Source organism: Labeo rohita, chromosome 20 (assembly GCF_022985175.1).
Source record: "Labeo rohita strain BAU-BD-2019 chromosome 20, IGBB_LRoh.1.0, whole genome shotgun sequence".
Taxonomy (NCBI): domain Eukaryota; kingdom Metazoa; phylum Chordata; class Actinopteri; order Cypriniformes; family Cyprinidae; genus Labeo; species Labeo rohita.
This window is the reverse complement of record NC_066888.1, coordinates 24,090,095-24,118,036: the sequence shown is the minus strand read 5'-3', so window position 1 is coordinate 24,118,036 and position 27,942 is coordinate 24,090,095. Positions and strand designations below refer to the sequence as shown.

Sequence of the window (27,942 nt, the reverse complement as noted above, 5' to 3'; positions counted from 1 at the left end):
TTTATATTGATCTTCTCTACAATATTTTGCCCTCAAACATCAGGATGGAATTAGCCTGGAACCTTTAACGTGGCCTTTGTCAGAGTAATTGGACTGCCTTTTTCCTTCAGAGTTCAGAAACGGCGCAACAAAGAAGAGAGATTACATCTAACATTTTCTTAAAGTTGCCCCTCTGGCTTCATGGATTGCTCAGGTCATAAAACAAATATCAAGTTTGACATTTAGACTCAGCAAAGACAGGACATAATACCTCACTACTCAGAAATGGAAAATTGTAGGAACAGTGGGAGGTCTACTATTGATGAGGTTAGACTCACAGTAGATTGCTGTCTACCTGAAAAGATGCTCTTCTAGTCGCTAGGGATGTCACAATACTCAATATAATATTGAACCGTTCGGTACGACATCCACGGTTCAATACGCGCTTGTGAATTACGGTTTTTCGGTTTTGCATTTAAATAAATTCCTTGTTTTATTTCTCTCAAAATTTGCTGTGTGTGCGCCCGTGATTTCACATGCTGAGATGAGGAAACGCCTCCCCGTTTATATTTGAAAAAGCCACACTTGCAGAGCATCTGCCCTTATATCTTAATTTTACTCCACAGCATCAGTCAAGTGTTTGAAATAACTTTCTTTTGTGATCTGATGTGGCTTCTTATCATGGATTGAGGCAGACAAAATATTCTATACTGTATGTCGATTAGCAGTGGCTTACAAATGTACTTAATCATTATGAAAATACCCGAGATGGCTTGAAGAACACAGATAAACCATATATTATTGCAGACGAGAGTTTATTGTCCTTACATTTCATCATTCAAAACGTTTAACATTATATCTTGTTTTTATTCAGTTACAGCAATAGTGATGCCTTTATCCATATTTCCTGGCTGGAACATGTGTTATCTCTTTGACGCATATGTGGATTTTCTGCACGAGGGTGCCCTCTGGCATCCAGTATGAATGAAACCCATCCTATTTACCATAAAAATTTGCTTTGCATAAAAAATGCTTTTTCCAGTGTACAGAGGTTCACAGGAGTATTTTGTTGTTAATTAGATGCAAAAAAAAAAATGTGACCGATGTGGCAAGCTATCAGAACTGAACCAAAAACCGTGGTTAAAAACCGAGGTATGTATTGAACCGTGGACTAACTGTATTGTTGCATCCCTACTAGTCACTATGACAACAAGAAAGCAATGCAACAAAAAATAAATAAATATGATCCTGCTCGATAGACAGTCTGATAATGTCACCAGCCTTTCCACTGGGTATTTAATGAAAAATGGCTCTTCTCATGTGACATAAGATATATTGAACTTTCAGCCAAATTATTACATTTTCATGAATTAACTCTTAAGCTGCCTTGCACACGCCTAACCATGTCTTCCTTTCAGCCAATAAGATACTCCTATTGTGAACATCAAATCACGTTAACATTCATGAGCAAAACCTTATACCTGAAGCTAAAGGTAGGACACACAGAGTCAAAAAGTCTAACACAGTTATGGCATAATAAAACGCCATGCAAAGCCATCATCTTAAATTTCTGCTGATTCTGTGAGCACACAGACTAAGCAGCTTGATGTTAGGCAGCCATAACAAGGTACTATTAAACATTCAAAAATGTTACAAAGTCCCTTGAGCACTAATTAGCATTTTTAGTTTGTTAGTTTATTAGAAAGCATACAAAAACACACACTAATTAACAGATGTTCAAATATAACAGTATAATCAAAGTTGTTGAAATGCAATCTGGATCCTTTTTACTGCAACAGCACTGTCTTACCAAATTACAACACAGGGCTGGACGATATATTTCTTAATTTAGGGTGACACAATATAATTCCAACATATAAACAATATTTTAAAAAGCCTCAGAGACACTGCCAACAGATGTCTGTACCTACAAACGTCTGAAAACAAATTTGCCAAGTCTATGAAACCTCCTCCTATAAAACTAGAATATTTTAGAAACATAAATGATGCAAATAAATCAATGTTCTCCTTTTATTTGTATTTAACCTTGATACAAACAACAAATGTGAAATCACCATCAAATAAACAAAAGGCTCTCAAACTCACCTTAATAATATTAATATCTTTAACTTCATCCTATAACATGATTATTCTTATAACGTTGCATTAAAACAAAAGTGCTTCAGCCAGGATAATAAACATGAAAAGTGCTCAGAGTTGCTGCAGAAAACAGAAAAAAAAAAAGAGTGAGCAACAACAAAAACATGTTGCTGGAGACTGGCTTAAAGAATATGCAAATTGATTCTCTGCCAGCAGGAGGTGCTTTTGGAGCGGCAGAAACAGCAGTTTCCTCGGTAATGGCTGTACACAAAGCAGCACTCAACTCATAAACGCTACTTTATCAGATAAAATAAAAATGACACCAAAACTTTTCTGAAGCTTTTCGCTTCCCATTCAAAAATACAATTTTTTTAAAACAACTGTGCCACGTTTTGATTTTGAAACATGCAGTGCTCATGTTTATTCAAAAAAGTCAATCACCACAAATAAATCAATGGATGGGAAACACTGGAAATGTATACTGAAATACGGGAAATGTATTTCAAAATCATATCACCGTTTTTTTTTTTTTTTTAAATGAACAACACTACATTCCATTTACAGATGAATAAATCTTTTGTATTTTTTCTACATTATTTACAAAAAATGTTTCAGCTTTTTTTTCCTTTTGTTGTGAACGTCCCTCTTGGGGACACAAGATTTTAAAATTTCAGAGAGTTCAATTAAATGTCAATGTTCTCTTTATGAAGAATTTGTGAGTTAAAAATGTAACTGGTTGTGTAAAATAGGCACATAATATCATAATTTTGATGTATTAACTGCAGGTCTCTGAATTTAATCAAAATCACAATTGTTTTGCAGCATGTTTTATGGTATAACAAATATTATATTGTTGGCAAAGAGAATACTGATAAAACATGCTATTTACTATATAATCTTATTTTTCCTAATACACAATAGTTTACATTACTTATTCTTGGCCTTTTATAGATTTCACTAAAATTAACTTACTTGTTTGTACAATTTGTAAAACTACATGAATAATCACAGTAAGTATTTTAAATCTTAAAAATATTTTCAAATATTCACCCAAAAATGAAAATGCTGTCATCATTTACTTGCCCTCCAGTTGTTCTAAACCAAACCAAGTTTCTTTATTATGTTTAACATAAAAGAAGATATCTTAAATAATGTTGGTAACCAAACAGTTGCTGGTCCCCAATGACTCCCATAAAAAACATACTATGGAAATCAGTGCGGACCACAACTATTTAGTTGCTCTCATTCTTCAGAATGTCTTTATTTGTGTTCAGCAGAAGAAAGAAATTCATACAGGTTTGGATCAACTTGAAGGTGAGTAAATGATGACCGAATTATAATATAATTTTGTTGTAAACTATCTCTTTAATTTTAACAGATATAACAATTAAATAAATGTTTCTCCCTAAATATAGTTTTGGGAAAGGCTGCAGATGTATGACATCACTAGACGTATGGCTACAAAATATGCATGTGCCATGCATCACATGACATGAGTACAGGCCAGCTGACTTATGGGATAATGGGATGGGGGGCCATCTAGAGGCTCAAGGCCTGCAGATGGTCCCTAGGGGCCCTCTGAGTGTCCAGACTGACCACCTTCCTGTATTGTAAATGGCCACAATTCATCTTAGTCTACGTCACACTTTAAAAGTTTGTACGGAAGTATTACAGCATTGCTAAAAATAGATGTACCACATGCAAAGTCTGACACACCTATATGATAATTCAAAGTACCAAAGTCCTTCAGAAAGCCCTGGTGCTTTACAACATTTGTACACATCCAATGCACGCAGAAAATATTCTGTTAAAGTGCTGAAAACACAATTTCTGAGTACAATACATTCTGAAATATACTGTAAATAAGGTTGTGGAAATTTCAGATCACATTCTAGCATAACACACCTCAAGATGGGCGGACAAGGAACTTGTTTTTCCAGCATCGCTTAGTGAGAACAACAATAATGCCTTACATGATTCAGCATATATCTGATCACTGTCACACCTGCCATAAAGAAACATGAAACAAGAAAACTGAATATCATCCCCACTGAATGACTAAATCTCAACTACAGATCCAAGAATAGCATTAAATTAAATCTAGCAGATGATAGACTCGTGATGCAGTGAAGTTTCAGCCAAAACCTGTCAAAACACAGCAACCAGTTAGCCAATCCCGCTACATTTATTGCTAAACTTGGATCACAACAGTGTGTGGACAGCTATTCAACTGGGAAACGAACTGTACATATATACTTAAAAATGTTTTATCAATGAGTCTGTTAAAATAATAAATGCATGATTATAAAAGCTGATGTTAGCTAGCTTAGCAAAGAAGCGGAAACTAACTTCCACAATAGACTGGTTATAATACAACATTTCTAACCACTGGATGTAAAACAATATTGAGTAATTACAACAATATAAGTCGAATTATACAGTGGTAATCTAAAAAATGATAAGTGTAATACACCAGCGAGAGGGGAGGGGCTGCTATGTGACAAGCTAACTAAACAAAGCGGCATTTTTACAGACTTACAGTAATAAGCGACCACCGGATCTCTTTTCTCATGTTCCTGTGCTGTTCTTAAATGGTGCTGAATCGCTTTCAGCTGCGGTGGGAGCGCCATCGCGAAGAAAAGACACTGTTACAAACTTCTAGGATTAGCAAGAGCCGAAAAACGGCTAATAACAAAGATGACAGGAGCTAGCGAAGGAGCCGCTTCCGCGTCTTCACGTGAACGCGCGGCCACGCCTTTACTGACCTCCATAGGCGAGGAGTAGGAAATGACCGACATGAATCAGGGACATAAAAGATAAATTGACTTCTTTATTTGATTAGTACAGCAAAAACAGTGAAGATTTGAAATTGTTTTACTATTTAAAATAAGTGTTTTTTTTTTATTTATATAACTGTTATATAACTGTTCGTAATTTATTCCTGTGATTTCAAAACCTTATTTTTAGCTTCATTACTCCAGTCACATGATCCTTCAGAAATCATTTGTAATATTCTGATTTGCTGCTCAAAAAACATTTATTATTACTATGCTGAAAACAGGTGATAGAATTTTTTCAGATTTCTTCGATGAATAGAAAATTCAGAACAGCATTTATCTGAAAAAGAAATGTCTTTATCATTAATTTAAAAGCAATCAATTTAAAGCATCCTTGCTAAATAAAAGTATTAATTTCTATAATTTCAAGTGTTTTAAATATTGATAATAATTATAAATGTTTCTTGAACTGCAAATTAGCATATTATAATGATTTCTGAAGGTTCTAAAAGATCTACCTGAAGTAATGATGCTGAATATGTAGCTTTGATCACAAGAATAAATTATGTTATAAAATATATTAAAATAGAAAGCAGTTATTTTATAAATATTACTGCTTTTTGATCAAATATATGCAAGCTTGGTGAGCAAAAGAGGCTTCTCAGAAAAACATTAAAAATCATACTGTTCAAAAACTTTTGACTGTGTAGGTCAACAATGAAGTCATTATGTCAGTAAAGCTTTTTCTGTTTTTATATGTTATATATTTGAGCTATATTTATATTAATAAATAGTTATAATAATTAACAATTTTCTTTTTTAAAATGTTGCAACCTGTAACTTTACTGTACAGCATTAATATATTGTCATAAAAGGGTCTCTCATAAAGTTTTAATTTCTGTTATCCAACAGATTTTTTTTAAATTATATTCCCCTTATAATACATGTAAATATCACTGATATGGAAAGATGTAAACAAAAAAAGAATAACGCAACTATTTAAAACATTTTTACTTGATTGAAACTTCACAAACATTAGGAAACAGAGTGCCAAGGATTCACAAGCAGATCTGTTTATTCTGACCTAGACTCATAATACATTATGGCAGTCATAAAATATGCACCAATGTCATATACCTAAATGAAGATTTTCATGCATAATCATTTCATAAATCCCATAGACACTGATCAAAAACCAATATAAATGATCAACTCTCTACACATAGTACAAAAGCTATTACTCAAACAGCTGTGGTGCTGAAACAGTGGGAAGGCAACTGTGGGAAAATGTGCAGGCCAGACCTGCTGTCAGATCCTCAGATGTTTCATTTCTGCATAAACAGTATTCTTATAATAAATAGTTACCCGCTGACAGAAAATAAGAGATCACAGTGTGCCATTTTGTACCTGAGATGAAACACTTAGCTGAGAATAATAACAAAAGTTGGATGGATGCCTGATAAAAACGTACAGATACAGATGCTACAAACACATAAGATAATTCTCAAATGGACACAAAACTATATGGAAAACAGCAGCATGATTATTGTACTGTACTATCAATGTGCATGATTGTAACTAGATACCATGGACCATTCAATAATGTTCTTTTTGTCAAAATTGTGTACTACTTCAATATAAAGTATAAATCCAAATCTGAAAATAATATTGCAGAGATAATAATTATCTACCAAATATTTTTGTGGGTTTAGGATAGATTATACAAGTCAACAAAAGAGATTCTCCTGCTGGAGAGTTTTTTTAAGCTTAAAAGCTAAAAAGATTAACGAGTCCCTTGCCAGTAGTTAGGCTTGTTTTGTTTTGATTATTCCCGAAAAGGAACAATAAGTTGTCTTATTTTAAAAAAAGCATGTCTTTCTGTGTCTACCACCAGAAAATGCAGAGGTATGTGGGTTTATGTCCTGTCTGTCAGTCAGAGACCCATAGAAGACATAAAACAAACTGCTGAAGCATCACTCAAAACACTTTCTAAATTCTCAAGTCACTGGCTGGTTTAAATAACCAAGTCTTCGGAACAGAATCTCAAAAATCTCAGCGATACAGAGGAGTATGGTGATGATGGTGAAGGTGTACATCGCACTGAGGAAGATAGTCTTCTCAAAGTGTTCAGGGACCATACACTTAGAGATGTTGAAGATCTTTGCAAGGGCACTGGCGTCGCACATATAAATAGGATCAACCACGAACCCAAAAAGGTGCCTCTGAAGCCAAAATGCTAAGACTTCCAGAATTATTCTCAATAGGACAGAGATAATGTAGAAGACGGTGGACATTGGCCGCTGAAGGATCTCCTCCTGGTCTATATTTTTACAGGCAGCATAAAGATGAAACACAGCTGCAGGTACCAAGACAGTGACTAGCTGCAATGCCCAGAATACCTACAAAAAAAAAAAAAAACATAACTTTTCTGTCTTTAGGTTTGTTTTTGACCTACAATATGGTTTTAATGAATATTTGCTAAAAAAATGTAGTCACCCCCATGCCATCAGTGTTGCCAAGTCTGCGGGTTACCCGTGGAATTGGGCTACTTTTACACAGTTGCCGCAGTTTGAAGCGACCCCAATAATGCATATTTAGCCCCTGAAATGTGAATTTACCAGGGCAACCCCGACAAAAAAATGTGTATTTTATCCCCCGGAGCGCGATTTTTAACGTGGGACCCCCTGGAACCACGATAGGGCTAGTTTTGAGTAGTAATTGGGTGGGTTTTGGTGTGAAAACCTGGCAACCCTGCATGCCATTCAAGATGTACATGAGTTTGTTTCTTTATCAACTGACCTGATTTTTAGCATTACATCACTTGCACTCCAATGAATCCTGAGCAGTGAATGGGTGTCGTCAGAATGAGAGTCCAAACATCTGATAAAAACATCACAATAATCCACAAGTAATCCATCCACTTAACTACAGTCCATTCATTTATTGTCCTGTCAATTAAAAATCTGTTTGTAATAAAGAAATCTATTATTAAGATGTTTTTAACTTCAAACCACTGTTTTGCTTCTATGTTGCGTCATGTGGATTACTTATGGATTATTGTGATGTTTTTGTCAGCTGTTTGGAGTCTCATTCTGACGGCACCCATTCACTGCAGAGGATCCATTGCTGAGCAAGTAATGTAATAGTAAATTTATCCAAATGTAGTCAATCGATGAAGAAAACACTCATCTACATCTTGGATGGCCTGAGGGAAAGTCAGTTTTCAGAAATGTTTTATCCATCTATTCCTTTCATTTATCTTAGTGGAAGTGATAGATAAGTAAGCTTCACATTTTACATTTACTAAGACCAAGTTTTGATTATTGGATTTCTAAAATAGTTTTTTAAGATACAGTAGGTTTCCATATACCTAAATTCCTCTTTTATTCTTTCTTCCTACTTCTTCCTACATCCATTGTCCATAGTCCATCCATAGTTTTGCCTGTCATTTCATGTATATTATGACACCACAATAGCAGGTAATTAAATCCAAATACAGTACTTTCATGCACTTTTACCTGAGGTGTTATAGGCCTGAACTGGTTGTAACAGTAAAGGTTTATTTCCCTTTTGTCCGGATCACAGCTGAAGTGGAGGGCCTCATTGCCATAGACAGCGAATCCAAGGACTCCAAGAAAAAATGTACGCACAGAGCCGAAAAACAGCGTGTGGAACTGGCCTATCACCGTCGGAGGCCTGAGCTGAAATATGCAATGAAAAGATCATAACACGCAAATGCAAGATCAGACATGCATCCACTAAAATCGTGTTTCTATTCAATGTTTCTAATTTTGCTTGAAGATAAAACTACATTGCATACTTACGCATCCTTCATAAAAGTTTTTGATGTAGTTTAATGACATAATTTGGCTTCACAACTCAGCATCATTCTATGGTAGCTTGTCACCATCATTGCCAGTCTTCTAGCCTCGGGCAGAGGCAGATGGCAATTCCGAACCTCCAAATGACCTTTCGCTTTAGAAACCCCTTGTCAATGCATTCTCTTTTTATCCACAGTGCCTTCATCAATTTACTCACTCAGTGCAAAAAAACAAACAAAAAACAAAAAAGGAAAATAACAAAGGCCACGGGACATGTGGTCAGCCCATAGGCTAATCCCTATTCAACTCTGTCAGCGAAAAAACAACTCTTGTATCTCACAATAGAACAGAGCAAACATGACAATTGCAACGAAATGCGATTGTATCACATAATGGAAAACAACAATTAACAAATTACACAAATTCCTGAGCACAACTTAAACAGGCTGTTCAAATCAAGGTAATAAATGGCATTTAAAATAAGTGCATTTTGTAAAACAATGTCAAAGGAAAGGCTGGTTGAGAAATTATATCTTGGATTCAGTTGGAGACTCTTTAAGACACTTGTAATGTGGTTTTATATACATATATATTTTTTCTTTATTACATACATCTACCTCAACTGCTGACAGGCCTACTGAAAGTTTCTCTAGACTTTCCCACCGTGTTTCTTCTAAAACTACAGCAGAGTTACGTTCACACGGTAAGAAACGTATGACAAACGTTAAATCGTCTATTAAAAGTCCACACACCAACCGTAATCCAGGCGGAGTGCTGTTCATCCCCCTTCTTAATCAGAACCGAGGTCCTGCTCTCATGTCACTGCGTCCCGAGGGAAAGACAGACCTGCTGGAAAAGCAGCATGTTGGGGGCGCCTTTCTGACGGCAAGCTTTTTCGAGTCATAAACCAAAGAGCAAACAGACAAGCAAGGCATCAAAGAAACGTAGCAAAGAATAGATCATTATGGCCACAGAGATGCTAATTACCGAAATAAGAGTACCGGGGTCTGGCGGTCAGACGGTCATTGCACACGTGATGCACACGCAAGCATAGCTGTCAATCAGAGTGATGCCACATATATGACCATGCTTGATTGTTTTGTAAGCTCAGAGAGATAATGGCATAATGGAGGACTCTATTATATGAGTTTATATTATTAGAGAAAGCCACTGACGTACTATAGATATGCGTTATATTTGAGAATAAAAAGTTATTAAAAATAAAAACGCAATTTCTTTTAAAATAAAAGTGAATGGGTAAACGACGTTTTCCATACATCTGATTTGAAAATACAATAAATAAAATACTTGCAACTCTTCTCTAATCAACGTGTATTAAACTTCTTTGGAAATTGTGAATAAAAGAAAAATTTCTCATTAAATGACTGAATCGTTGAGGGGTGGAGGTTAGAGAGAAAACGTTAGCATAGCTAAAGACTTTTTTTTCTAAACATGGCAGCTATGTGCGTCAGTGCTGGTTTTGCATAATGGAGATGGAAAGCCATAAACAGCATGTACCTTTGTGCAACTAAATAGTTCAACTGCATTCTTCTCTAATTAGATTTTTCTTGTCTCCAGTATCAACATGTTGCATCAAGAGCGTCATAAGTACCAGCAGATGTCACTAAGTCAACAGATGACATTACCGCGTGCAAACCAAGTCAGTGGCGAATAATATTCATTTAGCCTATTACCAAAGGCCACATTTACACCAGACAACATCTGTGTTGTGGTAAACATACAAAATTAGACAGAAATGATTTTGCTCGTAGGATGTGAGTCAAGGTGAGTAACCAGTCTAGAAGAACTGCTAGAGACTGAGAAAGTGTGGGGCTTTTTATTCGTAGTCTGAAACTCATTCAGGTATGCAAGGCTCATGTCAAGTTGAGAATTTGATTGTTCCCTTGACTGCACCAGGAGCAGAGCAGAAGTGGTAAAAGTTGTCAAAACACTGCATTATTCCTGAATAAGTTTCTGGAAGTTTAAATTCGGCCTTTAAAATGAGGCTACCGTCTTTGTATTCAGACACAAAGACGAGTCACACAGACTAAAAAGCAAGGACCAAGACAGGACTATGATAAATTGTTTCTGAGACCACCAAGGGCAAACAGAAAAATCCGATTTCAAGACCTGTCTGAAAAAAGAAACCTTTGTCATCAGCATTTATAATCCATAAATGTCTGTTTGTTTCCTTATGGGCATGAGAAGACAAATCTAAATGGAGGTTTGAATAAAAATTCTCTTTATGTAATTCGTTGGTTACATTCTCCAGTGACACACGACACAAGTCAGAAAAAAGTCTTCTCCTCGTGTTTTGTCACATTTTTGCAAGGGAGTGGAGAATTTCCTTTTCTATCTTTCTTTTTCAAATACCTGTTTTTCTACTCTAGTTGTCCAGACCCAGCTGGTTTTCTGATTACGTATTTATTGCAATTCTTCCCTCAGTAAATCCCCCCTGCGAGTCATAGAAAGAGCATGAAAGAGCTCCAGCCGAACCCCGATAAGGGAACGCGCGGACAAAAGCTGCACCTGACGAGTCCAGAAAGCACAATCCCAGTTTGCGCTACTGATGAGGGACCGCACCACAGGACTAACATCATTCTGAGATGGGGCGTCGTTTTAAGAAATAAATACACTTTAAAACAGGTCATGAAGGTTATAAAATGGGGAAATACAATACGATAGATAGATAGATAGATAGATAGATAGATAGATAGATAGATAGATACATAGACGGACAGACAGATAGATAGATAGATAGATAGATAGATGGATACACAGATTTAGAACTGTTTGGCGCTGCGCTCTGCAACACTATCCGCATTGAAGCGTTGGCTCCTATGGCAAGCCAATTTAACATTGATTCCTTTAATAATATATATTATGCTTCTAAAACTGGTTTTCTAATTCATATTAAAAGTAAAACTGGAATAGTTGCCATAAAAAATGCACAGTAGTAAAAAGTGAATTATAGTTAACCAATGCTGGTGACGAAGGATGAATAAATATTGGGATCAAATGCCTGGTTACATGGCAAACCAAGTCAAGTCACTTTAATTTCTATAGAACTTTATACAATACAGATCAATACAGAGGTTTTAAAGCAGCTTTAAAGTAACAAACAGAAAAATAACGTAAATAATTATGAAGACTCAATTATGATACAATTCATATTCTGTAAAGCAGGTCTAATAACACAATAGTGGCATTATTTATGTTAAGGCCCTGTTTACACTAGTGGGTTTTAGTTTTGAAACTGTTTTAAAATGTAAACGATCCTTTTCTATACTGGCGTTTCACTGCCTTTTAGAAACAATCTCCTTCCACACTACACGACTGAAAACGCATGTCACAATTACTCATAATGAGCATGATGATACTGTTTACACGGTCATCGAAGGATACGCAGAGCGTATGTGGGCAGCCACGCCATCATTTTCAAGTCTCTGTTTTGGTCCATTTACACTAAAACGCAAACCCGCAGTTTTCCAACCAAATCAGGGTCTGTAGTGTTTTTAAAAGTATCCATTTTCAAGGGTAGAAAATGCCAGAGAAGTTTAAATAAAAGGCATAACCGTAGCAAAAGTTGTGTGTTTTAAAACAAAAATAAATCAATAATATATATATATAATAATGTCAATAATATATAATAAGTCCACTGAAGTTAATCTACTCTCTTGTCTAAATTTTTTGTCGGACGAAATGGCGGATTTGGCGTTATGATTGGTCAGATCGCCTGTCAATCAAGCTGTTTGTGAAAGGTCAATTAAGCTATAAGTAGTTCTACAGAAGCCAGAATTGTCATTATTCAGTTTGTGCCAGTTATGTATAGTTGGATAACAGTGTTGCAAGATGTTGCAAGATTCAGCTAAAAAGCAGCTACAGGAGACAACAGTGTCATTATCCAGCATAATTCAGTTTAAGCAGTCAAATTTATGGTTTGAAAACTAAAACGTATAAAAACGAAAAACAATACTAACTGGTAGTCTAAAATACGTATTAATAACATCAATACATAATAGTTTGTTTAAAGGGTTAAATGTTAAAATGGTTTGCCACAGGCTCCCCCTTTACTTGTTCCTGCCTGTCAAAGAAGCCAGTCAACTTTTAGGGACGTGGCTGAAGACATCGCTCATTTCAGCACTAAGTTTGGCGGACAGCACCTCTCTCTCTCTCTCCCTCCCTAACTGGACAACTTTTAAAGCCCTTCTAACTCCTTTGCTTTCTAACCACTAAAACAAAATATGGATCACACTTTTTCTGAGGATACCTCAGTTTATGAGAACTTCACAGATGACTGGACATCAGATGGAGGGGAAACGGTGCATTTCATCATTCGGTGCGTTATCCCGTCGGTCTACATACTTATCATAACGGTTGGTTTACTTGGCAACATTACTCTGGTGAAAATATTCATCACTACCAGCGCGATGCGAAGTGTTCCAAACATTTTCATCTCCAGCCTGGCCGTGGGAGATCTTTTGCTTTTGGTCACTTGTGTTCCAGTGGACGCGTTCAGGTATTTCTATGAGGAGTGGATTTTTGGAACGGTGGCTTGCAAGATGATCCCGGTGATCCAGCTCACCTCGGTCGGAGTCTCCGTATTTACTCTCACGGCACTGAGCGCGGACAGGTAAGGCAAAAAATCATCAATGAACAATTGCAGTCACTGCCACTTTCACTACTGTGAAAATAATGACATTTATACAGACATTTATTAAGACAATGACGTTTACACACAAAAACGAAGTATATATATATTGCTTATACAGTAATAGAGGAAAAATGTAATATATACATATATTCAGACTACTTTTGTATATATATCATTTTATTTTTAAAAAGTATACATCAAGTTGTTTGTTGCTTATTATATATATAAGCCACATGAAAACATTCATATTTAGTCTGTAGTTACTGCTTTAATTCATTAAGCAGTATACACTTCCTTATTAAGCACCTGTAGCTGGGAGCAAATACAAATTACTTTGATTTACAGAGAAATTAATCGCGATGATGTAGATATCACACAGCATCTGGCAACCAGCCTGAAGGGATTCTGTATTGCATTTGATTCATGGCTCAGATGTATTTCTCAACAACAAAAATGCAGTTCATTTCTCTGACATTACACAGAGTGATGAGGTTAGGTGGGCACAGAGCACAGATTTAGACAGATTATGAAAGATTTATGAGCTAGTTTGGTTTTTTATACTTTCTATACACATAAATTTTTGTTGACGGCTAGAAGTCATCTATATAGCCTGCCCCTGACATTATTATTCTGATTTACTCCCACCACAGTGAATTTTATTATAGAAATGCAGCGTTTTCATAACCAAATTGGACCGTAGCTGCTGTAAATAACAGAGGCATCATTGCAGCCGAGAGATGAGTGCTTGGGATAAAGCTTAGCCAAACTTATTGTTCATTCAAGGAAATCTCCACATACACTTCAACCATAATTCCCTAATATTTCATCCCATAAACTGCAACTGAAAATAGCAATATCTTCAAAATATATACGTCAAATCCTAAATGATGATTGACTGCCGAATATGATTGTTTTATTTTCTGACAAGCTCATTACTGGAAGTCTGTGAAAGAGCATTAAAAATGTGGCTGAGAATCTGTAGTGAAGATGACAAATGTCCTCTCTGTTTCCCATACTTAGTCTTATGCTTCATTGTTGTGTCAGTGCTTGGGGGCCCCGGCTAAAGGTGATGACCTTTCCTAGTCTGATTTGTTGCTCCGTCTGTTTGTTGTTTGGAGCACCTGAAAGTTCATTTGTGTCACAGTGATTATGCCAGCACCCTGGGGTCCAAGCAGTTCTCGTTTATTGCTATTGATCTGTAGGCTGCATTAACCGTTCCGTTCCCCAAAACGACAATCGTGATGCAAAATGTAGTGAATGTTCAGCTACTTGTAATAATGAATCTCCTGGCTAAAGGAATTAACTCTGAAATGATAGATTTGAGAAGCTTCTGCCTGAGGAAGGACGACAAGCGCACTGACGATTTGTCTTGTCGCCAGACGATTGTTTTGAAGACTTAATCTGATTAGAACTTCCTCAGCATTCACAGGCATGCGTGAAATACAATCAAGTTCATTTGCATGTTAGTCGGTTCATACTGTATGTTCAATTGGGACTTGTTTACTCGGGGAGAAATCAGGCTGTGATTGTGGCGCTCCCTAGCTAACCCACGCCTCAGGCAGGACAGTCAGTTTTCATTGAGAGAGGAAAAAGCAAGCCCGGGGCACTGAAACCTGGTGGAGGGGAGACGTCAGGGCGAGGATGCTGTCATATGAGATTTCCATTTACCTTAGAGATGATGGCAGCAGAATGTCTAAAGGACATTGTCGAATAGATCAAACCGGGCCAGTTTGTCAATAGGAGAAAATAGACAATTTCCTTGGAACAAAAGCAACCAATTTTCCACCATGAATTTCCTCTATTGGTTTTTGTGTTTGGGTTTTTCTGTCTGTGGGCTTTGCAGCTCCAGCAGAATATCGGAAAGATGTGCACAGGAAATATCGTATTTCCTATAGGACAGCTTTTCTTTTAGGAAAAAACATTAACCTAGAGATGAATAATTTATGACTTTGATCATGTAGTTTTGGACTTACTATTGCTGATCCCCAGTGTAAAGATTTCTTAGGAGAGAAGTAACATATAGAGAAGTAAACAGTAAATAAGAAAAGAAAGAAAAATACAAATATGGGGTTTCAAAAATATTTAGAGGGTTTTAAAAATATTGAGATATTTATATTACTATGACTGATCTACAGCATAAAGGGTTTTGTAGGATCAAGTATAGAGAAGTAAACATTAAATGTAAAAAATATGTAAGAAAAAAGATAGAAAAATGGCACACACACACACACACACACACACACACATACAGTATATTTAACACTAATCATATTGTAGGGAAAATAGGGTTTCAAAAATATTTATATATTTATATTATTATTGCTGATCCCCAGTGTAAAGGTTTTTTTAGGATTAAGTTTAGAGAAATAAACAAAATTAAAAAAAGAACTGTTAAATAAATAAGTAAATAAATAAATAAATATATATTTTTTAATTTAATGTGTACTTCTCTGTACTACTTTATTGTGAAAAAAAATTAACACTGGTGATCAACAATAGTGATATAAATATATACATTTGAAACTATATATATTAAACTACTATTATATATACATACATAAAAAATATATATGTATGTATATATACTGAATATATATATATATATATATATATATATAGTTTTAAAAATATTAATATATTTTTATCACTATTGTTAATCCCCAATGTAATTTTTTGTATGAACAAGTAGTATAGAGAAGTAAACATTATATAATTTCTTTTCATTTTTACATTTATGTACAGTATGTTTAACACAAGTCACAGTGTAATATATAGATATATATACATGTATATAGATAGATAGATAGATAGATAGATAGATTCTGAATTTTACACTGTTTTATGTTAAATATTTTTGAAATTTAAAATATGTTAATATAAATATTTTTAAATATTTTTGGATATTATATATCCAAAAATACTTATATGAACATATTTTAAATTTCCAAAATATTTACCATAAAAGTGTGTAAAATTCTGAATTCATACTTCCAAAAACCTAAAAATCTGTAGTGCCAGAGTAAAAAAAGAAAAAAATTAACTGTTTTTATTCCCCAAGGACAATTAAATTATTCTTCTTGCTTGTAATTTTTTTTAAAGTGCTACGACCCTTGGGAATACTTCTAATGTTACTGTCTAATGTTCTAACGAATGACGAATTATGACTGTGTTGACAGAGTACTTAAATCCTTCAAAAACTAACAAGCTCACATAACAAACTTATCCAATAAGAGAAATATATCCTTGTATGATGACAGCAGTAATTAAACAACATGAAATGAAACTATTTAAGAAACAGATTAGTAACGGTTAAAGCGCCTAATCTCAAACTGTTGTTTTACTAATAACACACACCCTAGTGGTCTAACCATAAACCGCAGCAGAGAATCAAATCTGACTTCAGATAAAAGCCCACAGTGATGTTTTCCCTCAAGCACTGATAAATTGTTGATAAACAAGGCAATTTTGTCTTTCATTCATCCTCAACCAGGATGAAAGGCCCAGCAATCTGTGTGCTGATGATTCTTCACATATGTTTCTCTTAGACACAAAGCTATTGTAAATCCCATGGACATCCAGACCTCCAGCGCAGTGTTCTGGACCTGCTTGAAGGCTATCACTATATGGGTTGTCTCAGTGCTGCTGGCTATCCCTGAGGCGGTCTTCTCGCAGGTGGTTCATATGCCAGACAAGAACACGACGTTCACCGCTTGTGTGCCGTATCCACTCTCCAACGAGATGCATCCCAAGATTCACTCAATTATGATATTCCTCGTCTACTTCCTCATCCCTCTGAGCATTATCTCTGTTTACTACTACCACATCGCGAAGACGCTTATCAAGAGTGCTCACGACATGCCAGGTGAGATTAGTGAGCACTCCAAAAGACAGGTAAGAGTTTCCTGGGGAAGAGAGTAAAGCTCACACATCTTCTGTGTTTGTCAAAACATGATCCTCTTCAAGCATCATCTATCAATCATGTTTTAAATATCACAGTAGAGACAGTACCACAAAATGGACAGGTTTGTCATTGTAAAAGGTCAACCTGTAATGTGCTTCATCTGGTAAGTAACAGGGTAGTGCCAAAATCTGAATTTGAGAATGAGTGTGAATTTGGGATACACTCCAAAGAAAGTAATAATGGAATTTGGAATAACAGGAAGAGCAATACAGATAAAATCACAGACAAATGTATCTATCTATCTATCTATCTATCTATCTATCTATCTATCCTGATTTTTTCATCTTTCTGATTTGTTAATCTAGTATCTGATTTCTATATATCTATCTTTATTTTTTTATCTGTCTGAGTTAATATCTATCTAGTATATATCTGATTTAATCCATCTATCTATCTATCTATCTATCTATCTATCTATCTATCTATCTATCTATCTATCCTGATTTTTCATCTTTCTGATTTGTTAATCTAGTATCTGATTTCTATCTATCTATCTATCTATCTATCATCTCTTTATTTTTTATCTGAGTTAATATCGATCTAGTATTTATCTGATTTAATCTATCTATCTATCTATCTAGATCTTTATTTTTTTATCTGAGTTAATATCTATCTAGTATCTATCTATCTATCTATCTATCTATCTATCTATCTATCTAACTGTCTAACTGTCTATCTATCTATATCTATTTATCCTGATATTTTCATCTTTCCGATCTATCTATATCTTATTTGTTATCTGTCTGAGTTTTTAATATCTATCTAGTATATATCTGATTTAATCTATCTATCTATCTATCTATCTAAGATTACTTTTATACATTTTAAAATGTTGGATTGACTTCGAAACATTTTGTCCCTCAGAAATATATAGCAAATTTTACAATTAATAAAGAAACCACAATTACTGAATTAAACTAAATGTGAAATGTGTGAAGTATAAAGACCCAAATAGCCTTTTTATTTTATTTTTTTTTATAAAACATATTTACACATTTAAAAATTCAGGAAATCAATTAGAATTCAAAAGGCATTCTTATTGCAGTTCATAATGTGTATCGCCGTTATTTAGAAATTAATGTCAAATTGCAGTAACAGCTGTTGTAAATGGAATTGGCCCTATTATGATGATCTAAGACCAGATTCTTTTTTGAAGAGGCAAACCATAAACATTTTTACAGAAAATATAAAATGAGCCTCTGTTGAACTGAGGGACACCCTTCATAAAATGCTCCCTTGACAGTTTTTAGAGACAGGGCACTTTATCTTTTGCTGGGCTGTGAATCATCAGTTAAGCATTGTGCCAAAGGTCCTTAAGGATGACAGATATTCTCGTTAATATTCTCTTTTAGCAGCTGTTTCAAGGCAGCTAACATTTTCCGCTCCCTCTTGCCCTTGATAATACAGTATATCATCCTATTTGAAGTTTACCGCCACTCTTATCTCTTTTGGTTATAAGTAATTATGCATTTCACAGGACAAAGCAACACAGTCTTATTCATCCATCTATCATTCATTTCTCTGAACGGCATGAATGGCTTTTTGGGATAAACTCTCTTGTAGTGCACTGCAAAATATTATGCATTATCTCAACTGCAGAATCTCAAGAGCCATCTGAAAGATTATATAACCAAAAATAAAATTATCTATTCACCCTGACATTATTCCAAACCTGTATGGGTTTCTTTATTCTGTGGAAAATAAAACAAGGCATACAATACCAGTTAAAAGTTTTTGAACAGTAAGATTTTTCATTTTTGAATCTAAGTCTCTTCCGCTCACCAAGCCTGCATTTACAGCAAAAACAGTAAAATTGTGAAATATTTTTACTATTTAAAAGAACTATTTGAATATATTTTAAAATAAACTGTATTCCTGTGATCAAAGCTAAATTACTACAATCTTCAGTGTTACATGATCCTTCAGAAATCATTCTAATATGCAGATTTGCTGTTCAAGAAACATTTATTATTTTGAGCAACTTTTTTTTTTTTTTTTTAAATCACAATATTAGAATGATTTCTGAAGGATCATGTGACTGGAGTAATGATCAGCTTTGAAATAACAGGAATAAATTACATTTTTAAATATATTTAAATAGAAAAGAGTTATTTTAAATAGTAAAACTATTTCCAAATTTGACCATTTTTGCTGTACTTGGGATCAAACAAATGCAGGCTTGTTGAGCAGAAGAGACGTCTTTAAAAAAACATTCAAAATCTTACTGTTCAAAAACTTTTGACTGGTAGTGTATTTTCTTTATAAGAACGAGACTAATTCAAAGCACAAAGCAACATACACCACCACTCAAAAGTTTGAAATTTAAACAAATTAAGATTGTTTAAATGTGTTTGAAAGAAGTTACTTGTTTTCACCAACTCGATTCCAGCAAATGACAATCAATGACAGAGTTCAGAATCAGGCTAAAGAATGTACTACTGAAGTTGCATGCATTTTATTGACCTTTCTCTCATCTAAAATGCACCTCTTGCTTTATCGAGTGGTCTTATCTGTCAACTTTTCTCCTTCTCTCTTTTGAGACGGAAACGAGGAAGCGTCTAGCCAAGATCGTTCTGGTGTTCGTGGGACTCTTCGCGCTGTGCTGGTTCCCCAACCACGTTCTCTACATGTACCGCTCATTCAACTATCGGCAGATCGACTCCTCGCTGTCACACCTCATCATCACGCTTGTGGCGCGCGTGTTGAGTTTCTCCAGCTCCTGCGTGAACCCGTTTGCCCTGTACTTGCTGAGCGAGAGCTTCCGAAGGCACTTCAACAACCAGCTGCTGTGCAGACAGCGCAAATACCAAGAGCGCAACACCAGCTACCTCCAGAGCACCTCTGCTATCCGCATGACTTCCATCAGGAAGAGTACACCTGCCGTCGCCAACGGACATGGGCAAAAAACAGGAGCCTGCATTTAGCATCTTCTCTCCAAACCTGAGCATAAGGGTTGTTGGTGACTCACGTTTAGGTTCAACTGAAGCGTTTAGTGACCCAGCTGGGTAAACGGGGCGATTATTGAAGCAGGGAAGACAGAAGGATGACTATTGTAAATATTGCATGCATGTTTTTCCAACAGTTGCTTGAGCCCAAGAATAAAATTTGCTTTATTTTTGAAACATTATTCTTATTGCAAACAGAAATGAAGACTAATTCTATTTCTCCTCAACCAAAACACAATTTCTGCCTGTATAAAATATCAGATCTGTACAAAAGATTGGACTAAAGGTTTCCATTATTGTATAATGGCTGGTTTGCTTTTCAGCTCAATCTTATTTTATTTAAAATTCAACTTTAATCGACGGAAAGTGCACTTAATACAGTAAATGAATGTTTGGTAAAGCAGACAAGCGTATTATAGAGATGCCACTGAAATAATTTACATTGCCTATCATCTCTGTTTCTCAGACAATGACAATATATTCAATTTAGGAGCAACGGGAGACACGGCTGTTCCCGTTGAATGTTAATGTCTACGATGATAGATCAGACAGGTCGCACACTCAAGGGTAAACCGTGGTGATTAGATTAATATATGCATAAACAGATTAGGATTCAACATGAATATAAATTTCTCAGACACGTTCCTCCTTACCTTCCGATATATGAGTCATAGGAACGCCAAGATCATCGTAGCAGATTGATATCAATAACACATGCTGTGTGTCATTCTTAGATTCACCAGCAAATACTGTCATCTTAATCGCTGCATTGCAGTACATCATTTTTAAATCTTTCTGTCTGGAGTGCCTGGTGTCTATATCTAATGGTGTGGAATAATCGTTAAGTCGTGAGGGGAAAATATTACCTATAAATGTTAGCTGCTGGGCAGGAACAGGCAGTGCACCTTCAAGCCACGTTTTAAGCCTTCATGAGGTTCCTGAACCTGAAAATAAAAGCAACAAATCTTAATGATTTAGTGCCGTAAACAAGTTTAGAGAGTGTTTTGTGATCTTGTGGATCTTAAAAAAGTAAAGATAATTTAGTCACCCCCTGTCATCCAAGATGTTTGTGTCTTTCTTTCTTCAGTTGTAAATAAATTATGTTTCTTGATATAGTAGACATCTATGGTGCCTGTGAGTTTGAACTTCCAAAAATGTAGTTTAAATGCAGCTTCAAAGGGCTTTAAACGATCCCAGCCGAGAAAGAAGGGTCTTATCTAGTGAAACAATTGGTTATTTTCTAAAAAATGTACAATTTATATAATTTTTAACCTCAAATGCTTATCTTGTCTAGCTCTGTGTTGTGCATGCTACCTCTGTGTAATCCGGGTCAATACAGTTATATATACAGGGTATATCGAAAAACTTCCATCTCATTTTCTCCTCCAGCTTTAAAATCATCCTACACTCTTAAAAATAAAGGTGCTTTAAAAGGTTCCTCAAGCAATGGCCTAGAAGAACCATTTTTGGTTCCACAAAGAACCATTCAGTCAAAGGTTCTTTAAAGAACCATCTCTTTCTTACCTTTTTGTAATCTAAAGAACCTTCTTTCGTCACAAAGAACCTTTTGTAAAACAGAAAGGTTCTTCAGATGTTTAAGGTTTTTTATGGAACCATTTAGACAAAAAAGGTTCCTCTATGGCATCGTGAAGCACCTTTATTTTTAAGAGTGTACATCGCTGTTTTACATCACCTCTTTTGTAAAGGGTGTTTGACCTTCCTTGCATGTTCACTTTGTAAACACTGGGTCAATACTTCTGCAGCGATGTAGGATGATTTTTAAGTTGGAGGAGAAAACAAGATGGGAGTTTTTCGACATACCCTAAATGTATTGAACCGGATTACACAGACTACGCATGCACATCACAGCGCTAGACAAGACGAGCATTCAAGGTTAAAAAGTACATAAACTGTACTTTTTTTTAGAAGATAACCTATGTTTTTGCTAGATGAGACCCTTCTTCCTCGGCTGAGATCATTTAGAGCTCTTTGAAGCTGCGTTTAAACTGCATTTGGGAAGTTCAAACTTACAGGAACCTTAAGAAACAAAATTTCTTTACAACTGAAGAAAGAAAGACACGAAAATCTCAGATGACATGGGGGTGAGTACATCATCTGTAAATAATTTTTACAGAAGTGAACTTCTTCTTTAAGGTAATATTTTGGAAAATTTGTACCTTACACAAGTCTTGTTAAAGCTGAATCCTTGCACTTTTACTCAACACACACACACTTTCATTTAGACCTTCAAAGTGCATATTTCACTGGTCAACATAATACATTTTGGTCTCTTTCAAAGATGTCAAATCACATTTCCATGAAGTTTAATTAACTTTTCCTCAAAACAATGAAATCCTTTTTAATGCAAAATGTAATTAGTGATAACTAATTACAATAATTTGTCCTTGTAAAGAGACATCTCAGATCCCACAGCTCAGAATCTCTGACCTAAAGCAATGTGTTTTAATTATGTTGAAAATTAACACATTACGTGACACTTGATTTAAGCCAAATACAATCAGCTTAATTTTATAACTATTTAAAGTAATGCATTTCAAAAAGCTGGTGTCAATTTAACATCCCACTGATGTTAAAAAAGACCACAGCTTGGGCATCAAAATTTCTTTAATGAGAAAATCTCAAACTTAGAGGAGTAGTTCACTTCCAAAACAAAAATTCACATATAATGTACTCACTCCCTTTAATCCAAGATGTTCATGTCTGTCTTTCTTCAGTTGTAAAGATTTTTTTTTTTTTTTTTGAGGGAAACATTTCAGGATTTCTTTATTAGGATTAATAGGATTACTTTTATTATTATATATATATATGGTGCCCCAGAGTTTGAACTTCCAAAATGCAGTTTAAATACTACTTTAAAGGGCCAAGGGTTTTATCTAGCGAAATGATTGGTTATTTTCTAAAAAAAAAAAAAGACAATTTATATACCTTTTGACTGCAAACGCTCATCTTGGTCAGGGTCGGCGTGAACTATGTATTCCTGCTTATGACACTAAGGGTATGTCGAAGAAGTTCCAATTTCAAAATCGTCCTACATTCGTTTAGAGTCTTCTGAAGCTGCATTTATATATATTCATATATATGCACCATATATATTCACTATATAGAGAGAAATCCTGAAATGCTTTCCTCAAAAAATAATTTTTTTATGCCTGAAAAATAACATGAACATCATGGATGACAAGGAGGTGAGTGCATTTTCTGTACATTTTTGTTCTCAAAATGAGTACAATTTAAGTACAATTAAATGTGGACACCGTTCGCTCAAGTATGTTTCTTGACTTTTAAGTAATATTTTGACACAATACCTAGTTTTTACACCCTGTGAGGTCTAAATATATTATAACACACAGATAAAACAGAGTAGAACATAATAAATAGCATCCTTTAGCATCACAAAGTGAAAAGACACATCAAACTTACCTCCTCAATCGATTGTAACTGTTCCACGAAGCAGGATCTAAATGTAATTTGGAATGATTGATTAAACAGGCACCCTACCCATTTCCCCATCTACTTTATTGGGATTTCACTATGGGAGTAAATTAAACATATGGATTGACCTAAACAGTGCTCTTTCATTGAATCAAGAGAAGTTCAACCAAATTGGTTAACTATATCTTTAGAAACACAAGGATGATGCTAATCCATAAAATAAGCATTTTTAGCACTACAGAGCCACCCACATTCATTAATTTGCTGTTTTCTGCTTATAGTGGTTATTGTCAGTTTGGAAGATATTCAAGCTGTATTATTTGCATTCATTTGGATGTAAATTGTATGTATCATAGTCATCAACAGGAAAACAATATCTGTTATTGTAACACTTACAATTTATCAGGTATTATATGAATATGACTCAACATGGAGCTGCAAGGCCTCCTCTGCTCTTAAATTGAAGCATTAGTCAAGTGTTTCATGTTGTTATAGTTCAATACACAGATATGTTTTCTACAAGTCTAGCTGATGTAATGCAGTAATGACAATTCAGTTGTGCATGTTGACCACAACAAGATTATGGAATCTTAATCAAGATCTTTTAATTAAAAACATCAATAGGCAAAACCCGACTCAATCAAGCTTGGATATAACGGTTTTGATTAGACTCTACTTGAATAAAACACAAATGTATTTACTTCAGAGCTTTCCAGTGATTAATTTAAGTGGTTTATTTTGAATTCAAGACTTCAAGAAATTTTAATCATTAATGTCCAACTCCAACAAATGATGAAATGTCAGTTATGCTTACAATGTGCACGTTTCCTAACCATTTCTTTTAATATCTGAAAAAAGAATAAAAAAAAGTAACCTCATCAAAAAAGATTCTCAGTATTTTACAAACATGTTTATTTTGGGACCATACTTGAATGCATATATATGAATGAATCCACCATGTAATGGTTCTATGTGCTGAAATATTACTAGTTGGTTTTATTGTATGCGTTTACTGCAAAGTGAGTTTGTGAGTTTTTTATTGTATTATTTGTGAGACATAAATTGTTCAGTAATGTCAGTCAAGTGATTAAAATGCTAAGTTATTAAAGACTCTACGAGATATTGGACTTCTACAAATGCTTTATGATTCCTTGGAAGCTGTAAAACAAGTTTTATTTATTTACAGGCTATATTAACTTCCCCAAGCAACTGCAATGCAAATTTGGTCCGTTTTTAAAGACCATAATCTGTTCATTCGCAGATAAAGTTAACCTTATTATTCATAGCCGCTGAATGAATCATGAAGCAAAACATTTGAAAGTCAGATGTAAAGAATTTTTATGGCATGTTTTATCACTGTCTCCCAGATTGGAATTGCATTTTCTTTTTATTTGCCACAGAGCAAAATAGAAAGGAAATATTTGTGTCAATAACCGTATATCAAATATAAATCGGTGAAAACACACATAAAAGAGAGCGTTATGCTGTATTGCACTGGACTGGTGTTGAAAACCCTGATAAGACAACAGTGCAGTTTTCCCATATAATAATGTTAATTATTCATCAAAGCATACTTGAGAAAACAAAATGCTAAACTTTAGCAAAAAAGTATTGTTAATGACACTAATAAATGATCAGATTATCAGAATACTGATGGTTTTCTCTCCCATACAGCACTGCCTGACTGGACTAATATTTTAGGTCTTGCTCATACATTATAGAAACTGTCCTTTATGAAATAGTAATGAAAGTGTATGAAAAGCTTCATTCTATATGTACACAGTTTAAAGCACAAGGCTCATCCTTGGAAATAAAATAACATCTTGTGTTTTTCACTATCCCAGATGCTTTTTCTCTTCCTTTGTAGAGAGATTTCCTTGGTGACATGACAATCTAACATTTCCTTTGCAATTTCACAGGAAGAGAGTAAGATCTGTCAGAGGAGCATTGAGAAAGACTTTGTGAGTCTTGCCATTGTGCTAGCGAAAAAAAACACTAATGCGCAATTTTCTCAACAACTCTCAGTGAAAGGCCGAACAGTGCAGACAGTTAATTGCGCTTTTCTTTTTATTGTTGCAGAGCCAAATTTCAATTGTCATGCTCACTTGTGGTCCTGATTGGAACAGCATTTAATTGTTTGCTATTATTCTCTCTCTATACTGATTACTAAACCAAAATTCTGAGAAAAGTCTTTTAGTGACTCTAATTAACTTCATTAGGGAAGTTTAATTGGGAGTTTAAAAATGGCGAGAAAGCCCAAATTCACTTTTTCATTGTGATATTAACAGAAATGGGCACACACTCTAACACTCTATCAATCATCTGCCATAGTTGATGAATTGTGACCTAGAAGTAACTTTTTCACCTTTTGCATAATCATATGCCATTAAAAGGCAAAGCCTTAAATGTCATTTATGTCTAGCATCACACCTGAATTGCATATTTAAGAGCTCCTCTTTTAGCAAAAACGTGCAAAACAGTATGTTAAAATGTCATTCGTGTATATGCCCTCAAGTAAACAACCCTGGTATGTATTTTTATAACTCCCCCACGTTCTACTGAACTTTGCCTGTTAATGAATATGGAGGCTATTCCTCTGCAGTCGTTCTGATAAGGCCAATGCTCAATCAAGGAAAATAATTGGCAGGCACACCATCATTGTGTGTCATAATTCCATTTGACACTGCCATGTCTTTTGTTTGCACCCATGCTGTCACTCTTCACACATTTATTAGCTCACATCTCAAAAGTAGCCAAATGCTGATGGCGCTGATCACTTTTAGACAGGGCGCAACCCCTTATACCCTTCAGAGAATGAATGACACTTTCTTAATGGAATAATTTCATTACCCAAGAACAGCCCTAGTGCTATCAATTCATCGCTTTTTAAAGGAATAGTGCACCTAAAATGAAAACACTTTCTCTATTGTGTTTCTTTTTGTCAGTGTTTAACTGTCATTATATGGGAATAATATTAAAACTGTCATTTTTTACAAAATTTACTATACATACACACACAAACACACAAAAAAAAAAAAAAAAAAAAAAAAATGGTACTGATACCAAACTGCCGCTCAAAAGTTTTTTAATGGTTTTTAAAGACGTTTCTTATGCTCATCAAGGCTGCATTTATTTGATCAAAAATACAGAAAAAACTGTAATATTGTGAAATATTATTTCAATTTAAAATAACTTTTTTTTATGTGAATATATTTTAAAATGTAATTTATTCCTGTGATACAAAGCTAAATTTTCAGCATCATTACTCCAGTCTTCAGTGTCACATGATCCTATAGAAATCATTCTAATATGCTGACTTATTAGCAATGTTGAAAACAGTTACGCTGCTTAATGTTTTTTTGGATCCTGTGATATTTTTATTAGGATTCTTTGATCAATAAAAGGTTAAAAAAAATTAAAATAGAAAGGTTTTCTAACAATATACACTACTGTTCAAAAGTTTGGGGTCAGTATAGTTTTATTCTTTCTTTTTTTGAAAGAAATTAATAATTTTATTCAAGGATGTGTTAAATTTATAAAAAGTGATAGCATAGATTTACTATTTATTTATTATTATAAAAGATTGATATTTTGAATAAATGCTGTTCTTTTTAACTTGTTATTCAGCAAATAATCCTGAAAAAAAGAATCTCAGGTTCCAACACTGATCATTCTAATAATAAATCACCATATTAGAATGATGTCTGAAGGATCATGTGACACAAGACTGGAGTGACAGCTGATGAAAATTCAACGTTGCATCACAGGAATAAATTATATTTTAAAGTATATTCAAATAAAACCCATTATTTTATATTGTAATAACATTTTGCAATATAACTGTTTTTTTCTGTATTTTTGATCAAATGTAGCCTTGATGAGCATAAGAGTGTGTGTACATATATATATATATATATATATATATATATATATATATATATATATATATATATATATATATATATATATATATATATATATATATATATATAATTAAGGTTAGTTCACTTTATTTTTTTTTTAACATAGTTGTTTAAAATTTTTCTTTCTCATCAACATTTAAAACAAATTATAGATTTATCATAAATACATCCCTTTTTCCAGTTGTAAATGTCAAAGACAGCAGTGAAGAATTAGCGCTGAAAAGGCATGGACACAGTTGTTTATGCGCCTGACCTTATTGAATATGCATTTGTACGAGTTTCAGACGTAAAATTTATAGGAGGAGAGTTTTTAAATGAATCACGCAACG

General features: G+C 34.5%; 3 protein-coding genes across 5 annotated transcripts in view; 1 reads left to right on the top strand and 2 right to left on the bottom strand.

Moving 5' to 3' along the window:
- Positions 1 to 4,813, bottom strand: part of vta1 (vesicle (multivesicular body) trafficking 1) — a 38,515-nt gene extending 33,702 nt beyond the window's left edge. Inside the window, exon 1 of the mRNA XM_051139000.1 lies at positions 4,619 to 4,813. Coding sequence (XP_050994957.1) covers positions 4,619 to 4,709 — 91 coding nt within the window. The 5' untranslated portion in view covers positions 4,710 to 4,813. The remainder of the gene's footprint in view (positions 1 to 4,618) is intronic.
- Positions 4,814 to 5,966: 1,153 nt separating this feature from the next.
- On the bottom strand, positions 5,967 to 9,713 carry gje1a (gap junction protein epsilon 1a). 3 transcript variants are annotated; one of them, XM_051139275.1, is made up of 4 exons: positions 9,665 to 9,713; positions 8,681 to 9,567; positions 8,375 to 8,557; positions 5,967 to 7,255 (listed from the first exon to the last, which is right to left on the bottom strand). In XM_051139275.1, exons 2-4 carry the CDS (start codon positions 8,717 to 8,719, stop codon positions 6,854 to 6,856), a joined length of 624 nt encoding a protein of 207 aa, XP_050995232.1. In that variant the 5' UTR covers positions 8,720 to 9,567; positions 9,665 to 9,713; the 3' UTR covers positions 5,967 to 6,853. The 3 variants fall into 3 exon arrangements, with proteins under 3 accessions (XP_050995232.1, XP_050995231.1, XP_050995233.1); XM_051139274.1 differs by having other exon boundaries at positions 8,681 to 9,677; XM_051139276.1 differs by having other exon boundaries at positions 9,430 to 9,677.
- Positions 9,714 to 12,778: 3,065 nt separating this feature from the next.
- Positions 12,779 to 25,528, top strand: nmbr (neuromedin B receptor). Its single transcript, XM_051092210.1, has 3 exons — positions 12,779 to 13,310; positions 16,877 to 17,222; positions 19,833 to 25,528. The coding sequence occupies exons 1-3, from the start codon at positions 12,922 to 12,924 to the stop codon at positions 20,214 to 20,216; spliced, it is 1,119 nt and encodes a 372-aa protein (XP_050948167.1). The 5' UTR covers positions 12,779 to 12,921; the 3' UTR covers positions 20,217 to 25,528.
- The last annotated feature ends 2,414 nt before the right edge of the window (positions 25,529 to 27,942 follow it).